Source organism: Neofelis nebulosa, chromosome 17 (genome assembly GCF_028018385.1).
Source record: "Neofelis nebulosa isolate mNeoNeb1 chromosome 17, mNeoNeb1.pri, whole genome shotgun sequence".
Classification (NCBI taxonomy): Eukaryota; Metazoa; Chordata; class Mammalia; order Carnivora; family Felidae; genus Neofelis; species Neofelis nebulosa.
In genome coordinates this window covers 34,646,943-34,659,159 of record NC_080798.1, presented here as the reverse complement: position 1 = coordinate 34,659,159, position 12,217 = coordinate 34,646,943, and the positions used below count along the sequence as shown (strand labels likewise).

The 12,217-nt window shown below is 51.4% G+C and overlaps 1 protein-coding gene across 2 annotated transcripts; it reads right to left on the bottom strand.

The window, feature by feature from the left end:
* Positions 1-209: 209 nt before the first annotated feature.
* On the bottom strand, positions 210-6,965 carry CCL22 (C-C motif chemokine ligand 22). 2 transcript variants are annotated; one of them, XM_058707375.1, is made up of 4 exons: positions 6,575-6,965; positions 5,034-5,157; positions 2,149-2,396; positions 210-1,928 (listed from the first exon to the last, which is right to left on the bottom strand). In XM_058707375.1, exons 1-4 carry the CDS (start codon positions 6,645-6,647, stop codon positions 1,873-1,875), a joined length of 501 nt encoding a protein of 166 aa, XP_058563358.1. In that variant the 5' UTR covers positions 6,648-6,965; the 3' UTR covers positions 210-1,872. The 2 variants fall into 2 exon arrangements, with proteins under 2 accessions (XP_058563358.1, XP_058563359.1); XM_058707376.1 differs by lacking the exon at positions 2,149-2,396 and having other exon boundaries at positions 6,575-6,909.
* Between the last annotated feature and the right edge of the window lie 5,252 nt (positions 6,966-12,217).

The following is a 12,217-nucleotide window of genomic DNA, read 5'->3' as shown; positions in this document are numbered from 1 at the left end:
GGACGCATGTCTGGAGCTTTCTCTCGGCACCGGCACAGCTGCTCCCCAGGTCTGACGTCTAATCCTGGCTTCCCACCGACTCACAGGGTGACCTTGGGCAGGCCAGCTCACAGGTCAGTAATGTTAAGGGCTTCCCCGTGGGAGAGAGGTGGCGATCGTGCCCCCTGCCCCACCTCCCAGGGAAAGCAAATGCCAAGGAACAGAGCAGACACTGTGGTAGAGGGTTTATTTTTCAGAAGGCCCGAGGGACCGGGGCAGGACAGGAGGGGAGAGCAATCCCAGGACGCTTGAGGGCCCTGTGCGCAGGCAGTGGGCAGGTTAACACTTTCAGTGTTCACGGTGGGCAGATGACCCTGGGCTCCGGGCCCTGGAAGACACTGAGTTTTGCTCCCCATGTCTTGGACCTGAACCCCACAGCAACCCCATAATATGGGTCTTCTCATTCTCAAGCGAGGCTCAGAGAGGGTCAGTGGTCTCCTTAGATTCACACAGCATCAACCACCCTGCTAAACTGCACCACGCTCCCTTGGAGAGAAACGAGCACGTGTAAAGTTTATTTCCTTGACCTGGGGAATCTATTGTCCCCAAGGAAGTGCAGAAAAGCCCCAAGTCCCAGGCCTTATCCTGGCCCCTCCCAGCTGAGAACAATCTCCACCCAAGGCTCTTTCCCTTCACTATACCCTACACACTCCCAGGGCCAGGAAAGTTCCACCTCATCCCTCTCCCAAACGGTTCCTAAAACTTTTCCATTCAACCCTTTGGCCTCTTAAGCATTTGCCCTCTTTTCTTATAGAAATATAATTAGAGCTTGCAATGTCAAGCCAAGGGTAGTCATTCACACCGTAGCATAAAGTTGGTTATCAGTTATTTGGGGAAGGAGAAAGGGAAAGTGGGGAACTCTGAAGAGGTCAAGCCTGGGTGTCAGAGGTTAGAGGAGCAAGAGGGAAACAAGAAAGAGTCAAAAAACCCAACACAGAGGTAAAATGGGGAAGAGAGGTGAATCTGGGTAAATTTGAGGTTTCACAATTGACTCAACTGGCTGCTTTCTAGATGAACTTGAGTCTCTGTATTGATGTGCGAGGGCCTTTGGGGGATGGGCCGTGGCAGAGGAACATTATTTTTATTGATTCAGTCTGTAGCCATTCATTGAGCCAGGCCCTGTGCTCTGCGTTGAAGGCCAATGGACAAAGTAACAGGTGTGGGACCTTGATCCAGCCACTGGGGCGGTAGGATGAGTTCCCCAAGTCCTGAGAATTCTGGGTAGACTGTGATCAAGGCTGTTAAGAGGGGACAGAGGGCCGGGGGACATCTGAAAAATAAAACTCAATTGCTGGCTGCTTGGGTTGAGCAGTGCCTCGGAGGGCTGGTAGGGGTGGACACACACAGGTGGTGGGGAGGCATCCTGGGCGTCAGGTGCAGCCTGGAAAAAGACCTGGAAGTGGACATGTATGGCACGGGTTTGGAGAACAGGGAGCTGGAGTCCAACATGTGTGAAGGGAAATGAGGCAGGGCTGGGGACAGGGGTGCCAGGCTCAGGAGCTCTCACCTCAGCTTGGGGCAATGGGGAGCCATGGAAGAGTTTTGAGCAGGAGAGTAACTGACCAGGATTGTGGCCCCTCTGGCTGCGGTGGGGCAGAGAATAGGTTAGAGGGACAAGAGGGGAGATGAGTGACAGTGTGGAGGCTCCTCTGAGGGTGACAGCTACAGGCACAGAGATAAGAGATTGCGGAGAGATCCATCGGCACAGGCTTGTGTTGAGGGGCGGCTGTAACGGCCGAGAGGTGGGGCTCTGTGAGCCTTCCTGGAGGAGCCAAGGCCACGGTCATCAGGGCAGGGCCCTTTCTCATGGGTTCATCTTCTGCAGAATCTTCTTCACCCAGGGCAGCCTGGGGTCAGCACAGATCTCCCGGTCCCTGACCGTAAGGAAGCTGGAAGGAGACACCAGGGAGGCAATGAGGGAGCATTAGCATGCAGCAAGAATGCCACATCCCTTCTCTGGAAGCTTAACATTTATGAGTCACTTACTGTATGCACAGATGCCCACTAGACAGAGTCACTTCACATTTATGAGGCACCCACCCTATGCCGGGGTACCTGCTATCTAGAGCGGTTCAAAGGTTACAAGGCCTCTGTTGTATGTAAACTTACTTCTTAAGTGGGGAGAGGGGAGAAGAGCAGCTAGAATTTCCTGGACTCTTCGTCTAGGCTTGAGGGCCAGGTCAGGCCAAGAAATAGAATGCCCAAGAGTCTCGTGATCATTGCTGATATTGCCTTGGGAGAGAGCCAAGAGCATGAACTTTGGAGCCAGATCCTCTGGCCCAGCTCTGCCATTGTTAGCACGTCCCTTAGTTTCCACATCTGTGAAATGAGGATAATAATCATGGTCCTCACAGGAGCTGAATGAAGATTAGATGAGTTAATATAAACAGAAGTGTTCAGAGCAGTAGATAGTAGGTGCTCTGGAACCCTGTCACTGCCAGGAGCTGGCTTGGACTTTTAACATTGATTTTCTCTTCTTTTCCTTGTCTTGTCTTTGTAAAGGTTACTTCAATGTTTATTTATTTTTGAGAGAAACAGAATGTGAGCAGGGGAGGGGCAGAAGGAGAGGGAGACACAGGATCCGAAGCAGGCTCCAGGCTCCGAGCTGCCAGCACAGGGTCCGAATCGGGGCTCAAACTCAGGAAACTGTGAGGTCATGACCTTAGCCGAAACCAAGAGTGAGATGCCACTCAACCGGTTGAGCCACTCAGGTGCCCCTTAACATTGATTTTCTTTTTTTTTTTTAAATTTTTTTTTCAACATTTTTTATTTATTTTTGGGACAGAGAGAGACAGAGCATGAACGGGGGAGGGGCAGAGAGAGAGGGAGACACAGAATCGGAAACAGGCTCCAGGCTCCGAGCCATCAGCCCAGAGCCTGACGCGGGGCTCGAACTCACGGACCGCGAGATCGTGACCTGGCTGAAGTCGGACGCTCAACCGACTGCGCCACCCAGGCGCCCCTGATTTTCTTAATAAGTCCATACGACAACCCTATGAGGCCCTATCATTCTGTCCATTTCACAGGTGAGGAAAGTGGGGCCTGAAGGGGTAAAGCAGCTTGCCTGAGTGCCTGAGCTGGTCAGATCCGATTCACTGTGCCCCCTGGGGGCGCAAAGCACAAAGCAGAGGACTAGGCACTGGCCCAAGATCGCTTAGCATTTGCGGGCTAAGTCTCCCACTTTGCCCAAGGTGCTGTAAGTACCAGGCCAGGCCCTTGGGGCTCTCAGCTGTTGTGGGCAGGAGTGGACTTAAAGCTGGCCAGTGGTCAGAAACATCCCCCCCACCCCCCCAGCCCTGCTCCCTTCCTGCCTCTCAAGAGCTTGTCCATGAAGCTAGAAGCTCTGGCTTCTCTTACTCCCCTGATCTGCCCCCCACCCCACAGAAAACCAATGAACAGAAAGAAAAAGAAGGCAGCAGTGTTGATCTTGGCCTCGTGGGCAGCTTGCCCTGGCTGCTGTGTGACACTGGGCAAGACTCAGCCCCTTGATCTCCCCATTTGTCAAGACACATCCTTTCTAGAGTCCCTTCTGGCTCAATATCCAATTATCACATGTGCTGTCTTTGAGCATCTGTTATATGTCAGGTATCGAGCATCACACCCTCCACTTACTATTACTGTGCCCTGTGACACTCAAGAGGCCCCAAAACCTCTCTGGGCCCATTTCCTCACCTGCAAAAAGGGGATCATAACACTACCTACAACATAAGGCTGTTTCAAGGATTAAATGAGTTAATACTTATAAAGTGGTTGTAACAGTGCCTGCATTTAGCAAGCACTCTCTACGTGTCTGATAAATAAAAATAAATGAAGGTGATCACTCCTGTTACACTGATGGGGAAACAGAGGCTCAGAGTCAAAGTGACAAAAACCCACTTCAACCTTCTTTGTTATTCACCTGCAGCACCCCCCCCCCCCCGACCCACCGTGAGGGATGGTCAAGAAGTAAGGAGGAGCAAATGAAGAGATAATGAAGGAGCCCCAAAGGGGGTCATGAGCCCCTAAACCCAGACACCCTGGTGAGGGGCTTGGCAGGCAGCAGTCTGGAGGAGCTGGAGCCCCAGGGACAGGCCCCATCACTTGGCCAGTGGCAGGCACAGGCCCGGGCTCCGGGCTAAGGAAAGGGAAGTAAAGAAATGGAGGAAAAGAGGCAAAGGAGAAAAAGAACCCCAGGAGATAAGCCCTGGACAAGGACCCAGGAGTCCTGGTTCCAACAGGGCAGCCTGGAGCAAATCACTTCCCCTCCCTTCACCTCTTTGTCCATTCGTAAAACGGAAACCGGCGCTCAGCCGGTTGAGCGTCTGACTCTTGATTTCGGCTCAGGTCGTGATCTCCCGGTTTGTGAGATTGAGCCCCTCCTCGGGCTCCCTGCTGACGCGCAGGGCCTGCTTGGGGTTCTCTCTCTCTCTCCCTCTCTCTCTGCCCCTCTCCCACTGACACTCTTTCTCGGTCTCTTTCTCAAAGAAATAAACTTAAAAAAAAACCGGAAATAATCGCGCTCCTAGCAGTTCTGCGGGGAGGGTTACCCGAGTTAGCACGGTCACCCCAGAACCACGTCTGGCCATAGGACGCGCTGTCACCTCAGCCTTCTTCTGGTAAGAATAGGCTGCCTCCGCCAACTCCCAGGGTGCTGGGGAGGATGGGCCCCAGATGCTTCTGATGGGAGCACCCCGCACTACGGCTCTGCGCTGCCTCCACGCACTAGGCACTGGATCGTGTAAACTGCCAGCTGGTGCCCTGCTCATTCAGCTCTGCATCCCCGGAACCCGGCAGGCTGCCTGGCAGGCAGTAGGCGTCCAAAATAATTTGTTGAATGATCGCATGATTTTTTTTTTTTTTTCTCGGTACGCCCCCGGCCTGGGCCGAGCCGTTTCAAGGACAGAGACCAGCTGCACTCCTCCCGTCCTTGGGTCTGCCCACCCGCCTGCTCCTGGGCCCTCCTGAGCCAGCCCGGCAGGCTCTCCAAGCCCCTGCGTCCCCAGCTCTGTACTCACACCACGCCGGGCCTCCGGCAGGAGTCCGAAGTCCAGTAGAAATACTTCAGCATACGAGAGGGCAGGGGGTGGCGGAAGTAGTCTCGGCAGCAGACGCTGTCTTCCACGTTGGCGCCATAGGGGCCTGGAGGAGGGAGACGTGCAGAAGACTCACCGGCGGCGCACAGACGGGTGGCTCTCAGCCCCAGCCTCTGAGCCGGCATTTCTGTTCCCGTGTGGCAGGCCGGTGCCCGGAGGACTCCGAGCCCCCGGGGTCCCCATTCTCGGGGTCTCTGAGGGACACTGAGGGCCCAGTGTCTCCGATCCGGGTCGGTCAGGTGGAGACAGAGGGATTCACAACCACTGGGATTCAACGATGCCCGGGGCCTCTAGGCGGGACCCAGAGACTCTGCACAGGACTAAGCCCCGGCTACTGCAGGCGAGGTCCGTGGGCCAGCGCTATCAGTGTCACCTGGAGCTTGTCAGAAACGCTTGGCGCCCAGCCCCGGCCCTGCTGAGTCCCACGCGCGTCTTGACGAGTCCCCGGGCAATCCAAGATGTCTGCTTCGGCTCACGCCTCCCGTGACCTTCACGGTGCACGCGGGGAGGCTGAGATCCAGAGAGGGAGACGATTTGCCCAGAGTCACACAGCGGGACTCTGGAGAGTCAGGATAAGGACTCGGGCAGAGTCCAGTCATGCAGACCTGGGTACGGGGCCTGCTCTGCCCTGAGTCACCAGGCCTTCCTGGGCAAGTCACTTAACGTCTCTGAGGCCCAGTTTCCTCCTCCGATGGAAGGGGTGATAATGGCACCAAGTTATGGGGCCTTCGATGCGGGAAAAGCCCTCAGGAAACCCAAAGACGGCTGCCCGTCTCCCAGCCCAGTTTTCGTGCCTTTATCCAACACAGGGCAGGAGGATTTACACTGAGATGGAGAAGGGAAGGGAAGGCCTCGGTGTTGAGGGCAGGTTCTGGAGCAAAAATGTAGTGGTAGAAGAGCAGGACCAGTTTTCCAAGGGGACATCCCTCATGCCAGCTCCTTCCTTGTCCCATCCCACATGGCTCCTTCTGGTGGCTCCTTCTCCACACCCCAAGCATCTGATGCTTGAGTTCTCTGGAGTAGAAGGACAGCAGGCCATGTCCACCACAGCCCCCCACCCCAGCCGAGACAGATCCTAGACCCCAGGCCTTCAAGACTACCCATTTAGGGCGCCTGGGTGGCAGTCGGTTAAGCATCCGACTCTTGATCTCGGCTCAGGTCACAGTCTCAAGGTTTGTGAGTTCGAGCCCCGCATCAGGCTTTGTGCTGTTGGCACAGCACTTGTGCTCATGCTCCCTCTCTCTCTCTCTCTCTGTCAAGATAAATAATAAACTAAAAAATAAAAGACTACCCATTTAACAGATGTGTAAACCGAGGCCCAGAGAAGCCACATGACTAGTCCGGAGCCAGCGGCAGACTGGGGTCATCTGCTCTCAGTCCACTCCTCTTTCCGCTACATGAGGAAGATACCCCAGTGTCTGACCCTGGCCTCTACAGGGAGTCCTCCCTCTCCCCAGCCTCACCTGCCTCAGTTGCCTGAAGTGTCATAGCAAGGAGGACAAGGACAGCCAGGAACAGAATCTTCAGGCTGGCCATGCTCTTGTCCTGTGTGTCCCAGCTCAGGTGTCTGTAATCACCGGATGACAGGAGGGCCGAGTATTTAAGCACTTCGCGACACCCACGAGCCCCAGACACTCTTAGTCACCGGTGGGTCCAGAATCTCTGACATTCACATTACGAAAGAAGAACTCCCGCTTCCTCCAAATAAAAGGAAATTCTCTGTGGCTTGGAACAGCTCAGAGGGGACCCCCGCCTTGTCCTTCCCTCTGGGTCTCAAGAGACTTGCAAAATCCCCCTTGAGCTGGGCCTCTTAGAGGCCTGTGCTCCCCAGAGTCCTCACACCGTAGGGCCTTCACCATGTCGCTGGATATCTCCGGGATCAGTTCGCCCATCTGGAAATGGGGGAGATGGTTTCACAAGCCCACCTATTTACCCCAGTGGTTGTTTGGAGGGCAAGTGAGAACGTGGACAGGAGCTGCCCAGACCTTAACCCTCACCTGGAACAGAGGCCCATCCGAACCCTTGATGAACTTCATCACTGATCTGTCTTCGAAAGGAAAGGCGTGAGAATCCCCTGGGCTGGTTTCTGTGGCCATTACTAGCATCTTCCGCCGCTTCTCCCCAAATCCCAACTTGGGCCAATGCATGATCCCCTCAACAGTTTCAGAGAGCTTCCACACATTTCCATCTTGCCTGTTCTTTCTTCCCGGCGGTCTCCAAGATCTTCCTCACCCATCCCCTTCTCCATCTCTCGCCATATCCCACTGATTCTACTTCCTATGTGTCTCTTGGATCTGTCCCCTTACTTCCGTTCCCATTGTCACTGCGCAGTCCAGGCCACCTCCACCTTGGGCTCAGATGCTGGCCCCCAATCCCCTGTCCACACCACAGTGGCCAGAGTGTGGCCCAGATTCAGTGCGCAGGCCTCTCTCCTGTTTCAAAACCCAGCTCTGGCCCTTTGACCTGAGGACAGAGCCCAAGCTCCTGACTGTGGCCCTCAAGGCCTCCTTTCCAGACATGCTCCCTTCCACACTGGTCTCCCTCCCCTAAGAGATCACACCACACTCCCCATAGTTCCTCAAAGAGGTCTACAGACTGTCCCTGGCCATCAGTGCCCTTTCTGCTTCCCTACCACACAAACTCCTACTCATGCATCATTTGAAATGTCACCTTCTAGGTAAGCACACCCCCTCAGGACTTGAAAGTTCAGTGGGGTGACTTGGAACATGGGCCTGAGCAGATTATGTCAGGTTTTGTCCTTCTCATACCCCTTCCCAGAAGCCAAACTCTACCTCTTGGAAGGCGAGTGTCTATTGTTATTTGCGTTGGTATTCCCAGGGTCCACTGAGAGTGGGATACACTGTGGGTGCCCAGAACACATCCAATGAAGGAGGAAACTGCAGCTCAGAGAAAGAGGGGATTTACCCAAGGTCACACAGCCAGTAAGTGGCTGAGCCAGCCTTGGAATTCAGGACTCGCCGCTCCGTTTGCAGAGGGGCCCATCCATTCATTTATCCATTCGTTCAGCATGTATTTAATGAGCCCTGTGGTGGATAAAATAATGGTTCTCCCAATGTGCCCATATCTTAATTCCGAAACCTGTGAATATGTGACCTTACAGGGTAAACACGACTTTGCAGATGTGTTTCAGTTAAAGAGGGTAAAATGGGGAGACTTCCTGGATTCTCTGGGTGGGTCCAGTGTAATCACAGAGTCATTATAAGAGTGGGTCAGACTCAGCAGGAGACGGAGTGACAGAAGCAGAAGTCTGGGCGACGCAGGACTGTGAACCCGGGAGTGCCGGCAGTCTCTGGAGGCAGGAAAAGGCAAGGAAACAGATTCCCCCCTAGAGCTTCCAGAAGGAACACAGTCCTGCCAACGCCTTCATTCCCATCCACCGAAACTAATTTAGGACTTCGGGCTTCCTGAACCGTAAGATCATAAGTTTGTGTAGTTTGAAGCCACTAAGTTTGTGGTCACGTCTTCCAGCAGCAAGAGGGAACTAATGCAAGCCCCTGTCATGTGCCAAGTGCATTGCCAGGATCTGGGACACGCTAGGGAACAGGTCCCTGCTATTGTAGACCTCACCCTGGAGGCTGATGGTAAGCAGGCACACACCAAATGGGGTATAATATCAGGCTATGGGGAGCGCCAGGAAGAAAATCAAACAGAAAACAAGAGACCGTGACTACAGGGAAACGTTTGGGCCTCTATGAAAAGGAGACATTCGAGCTGAAATCTAGAAGATACCAAGGAGCCTGCCAGGGAGGAGAAGGCAAGTGCTAAGGCCGTGGCAGAGTGAGAGAGGGCTGAGCAGCTGGGGCAGAGAGGTTGGGGAGCAGGTGGTGGCCAGGTGGGAGAGGTGGGCAGGGGCGGGCAGAGCCTGGCAGCGGCTATTCCTATGAGCCTCCTAACGGAGATGCACCTTCAGTGCACGGCATCGCCTGGGAAGACCTCTTGGCAAAAGGTGTCACCCAAAGCCGGCCACAGAAGGACAGACAGATACTGTATGATCTCACTCCGATGAGGTTGCTAGTAGTCACATTCACAGAAACGGACTCTAGGATGCTGGTCGCCAGGGACTGGAGGGAGGAGGGATTGGTTAGTGCTTAATGAGTCCAGAGTTTCAGTCTGGGAAGATGAGAAAGTCCTGGAGAAGGACGGTGGTGATGGTTGCACAACTATGTGAATGTACTTAATGCCACTCAAAAATGGTTAAAATGGTATGTTTTATGTGATATATATTTTACCAATTAAAAAAAGAGAACAGGGGCTCCTAGCTGGCTAGGTCAGAGGAGTATGCAACTTTTTTTTTTTAATGTTTATTTATTTTTGAGAGAGAGCGCAAGTGGGGCAGGGGCAGAGAGAGACAGAGACACGGAATCCGAAGCAGGCTCCAGGCTCCGAGCTGTCAGCACAGAGCCCGACGCGGGGCTCGAACTCACGAACTATGAGATCATGACCTGAGCAGAAGGCGGATGCTTAACTGACTGAGCCACCCAGGCGCCCCAGTAAATAACTCTTAAAGAAAACAAAAGCATGTGAAAAGATGCTCCACATCATACGTCGTCAGGGACATACTAATTAAAACAACAATGCGATACTCCTGCATACCGATTGGAATGGCCAAAATCCAGACCATACACCGGCAACACCAAATGCGGGCAAGAATGCGGAACAATGAGAACTCCCATTCATCGCTGGCAAGGATGCAAAATGGCACAGCCACTCTGGAATGCAGTTTGGCAATTCCTCACAAAACTAAACACACTCTTACCGTAGGATCCAGTGAGCGCGCTCCTCAGTATGGGTAAGTACCAAGACAAGTTACTTATGTCTGCAGAAAGGCCTACGGTATCGCAGTTTTATTCATAAATGCCAAAACTTAGAAGTAAGCAAGATGGGGGTACCTGGGTGGCTCAGTCAGTTAAGTGTCGCTCTCTTGATTTCAGCTCAGGTCGTGATCTCACGGTTCATGGGACAGAGCCCCACGGAGGGCTCTGCGCGGACAGCACGGAGCCTGCTTGGGACTCCCTCCCTTCTTCTTTGCCCCTTCCCCACTTGTGCACAAGCACTCTCTCTCTCCCTCAAAATAAGGAAATAGACATTAAAAAAAAATCTTTAAAACATTAAAATATTAAAAAAAAAAGAAGTAACCAAGATGTCTTTCAGTAGGGGAATGGATAAAGTGTGGCATATCAAAACAATGGAATATTATTCAGTGCTAAAAAGAAATGAGTTACAATGAGATCTCAGGCCATGAAAAGACATGGAGGAGTCTTAAATTTACTTAAATGTTACAAAGTGAGAGAAGCCAGTTTGAAAATGCTGCATGCTGTATAATTCCAACTATATGACAATCTGGGAAAGACAAAACTATGGGCACAGTTACAAGACCAGCGTTTGCAGTGGAAATACCGTGCATGATACTGCATCGATGGATATGTGTCATTAGCATATTTTTGTCCAAAGCCATAGAAAACACAAAGCCAAGAGTAAACTGTAATGTAAACTATGTGCTAACGACGTGTCAGGATAGGTTTACCTGTGGTAACAAATGGACCACTCTGGTGCGGGATGTTGATAACCCGGGGAGCTAGGCATGTGTGGGGGCAGAAGGTGTATGGGAATTCTCTATACCTTCCTCTCAATTTTGCTGTGAACTTACAAATGAGCTCTAAAAAAATGCTCTAAAAAAGTCTAAAAAAAAGAAAAGAATCTCATCAAGTTTCTAATCCTAACTCCCAGTTTATAAGAAATACAGAGGCTAGAGCAAGATAAATAGCCCCATGAGAAGACAGACATGTCCGGAAGGTGGAAACTTCCAGACCCTCTACAAGATAACTATCCAGGGATCAACAAAAAGTCAATGCTGTTTTTAAAAAAAAGCGGATAGAGACATTTAAGGTTAAAGAGATTTAAGAGACATAGCCGAATATGTGCAATATGTAGACTTTGACTGAATTCTAGTTTTGGAAAACAGCTATAAAAGACCTTCTGGGGGTGACCGGCTGGCTCAGGAGGTTAAGCTTCTGACTTTGGCTCAGGTCATCATCTCACCGAGCCTGCATCAGGCTCGCTGCTGTCAGCACAGAGCTCGCTTTGGATCCTCTGTTGCCCTCTCTCTGCCCAACCCCCATTCCTGTACACACGCTCTTGCTCTCTCTCTCTCTCTCTCTCTCTCTCTCTTCTCTCAAAAACAAACATTAAAGGAACACCTGAGTGACTCAGTCAGTTGATCGCCTGACTTCAGCTCAGATCATGATCTCACCATTTGTGCCTTTCAGCCCGCATCGGGCTCACTGCTGTCAACGCAGAGCCCGCTTCGGATTCTCTGTCCCCCTCTTTCTCTGCTCCTCCCCCACTCAAGTGTGCTCTTTCTCACAAATAAAATAAATATTCAATAAAATAAAATAAAATAAAATAAAATAAAATAAAATAAAATAAACATGAAAAAGACCTTGTAGGGACAAATGGGGAAAATTAAATATTAGATTATATTAGGGTTTTATTGTTGACCTTCTTAGGTGGAATAAAGACTTTAAGAATATGTAGGAGGATGTTCTTGTTCTTAAGAGATGCTCACTAAGGGGCGCCTGGGTGGCTCAGTCGGTTGAGCGGCCGACTTCGGCTCAGGTCATGATCTCACAGTTCGTGAGTTCGAGCCCCGCTGTCGGGCTCTGTGCCGACAGCTCAGAGCCTGGAGCCTGCTTCACATTCTGTGTCTCCCTCGCTCTCTCTGCCCCTTCCCTGCTCATGCTGTGTCTCTCTCTGTCTCAAAAATAAATAAACATTAAAAAAATAAAATAAAATTTAGCTCTCAAGAGATAAATATGTAACTAATCATAATAAAAGTTTAAAAAAAAAAAAAAAGAGATGCTCACTAAAGTATTTGGGGGTGAAGATCGTGATGACCTTACTTTTGAAGAGTTCTTGTTCAGGGGAAATATATATGTGTGTGTGTGTGTATGTGTGTGTGTGTACGTTTATGTGTATATATAGATGTGGGTGTATATATAGATATATGAGTATACGTGTGTATATATGCATGTGCATGTGCAATACATGTGTGTGCATGTATACATATTGCATATATGCGTGTTCTA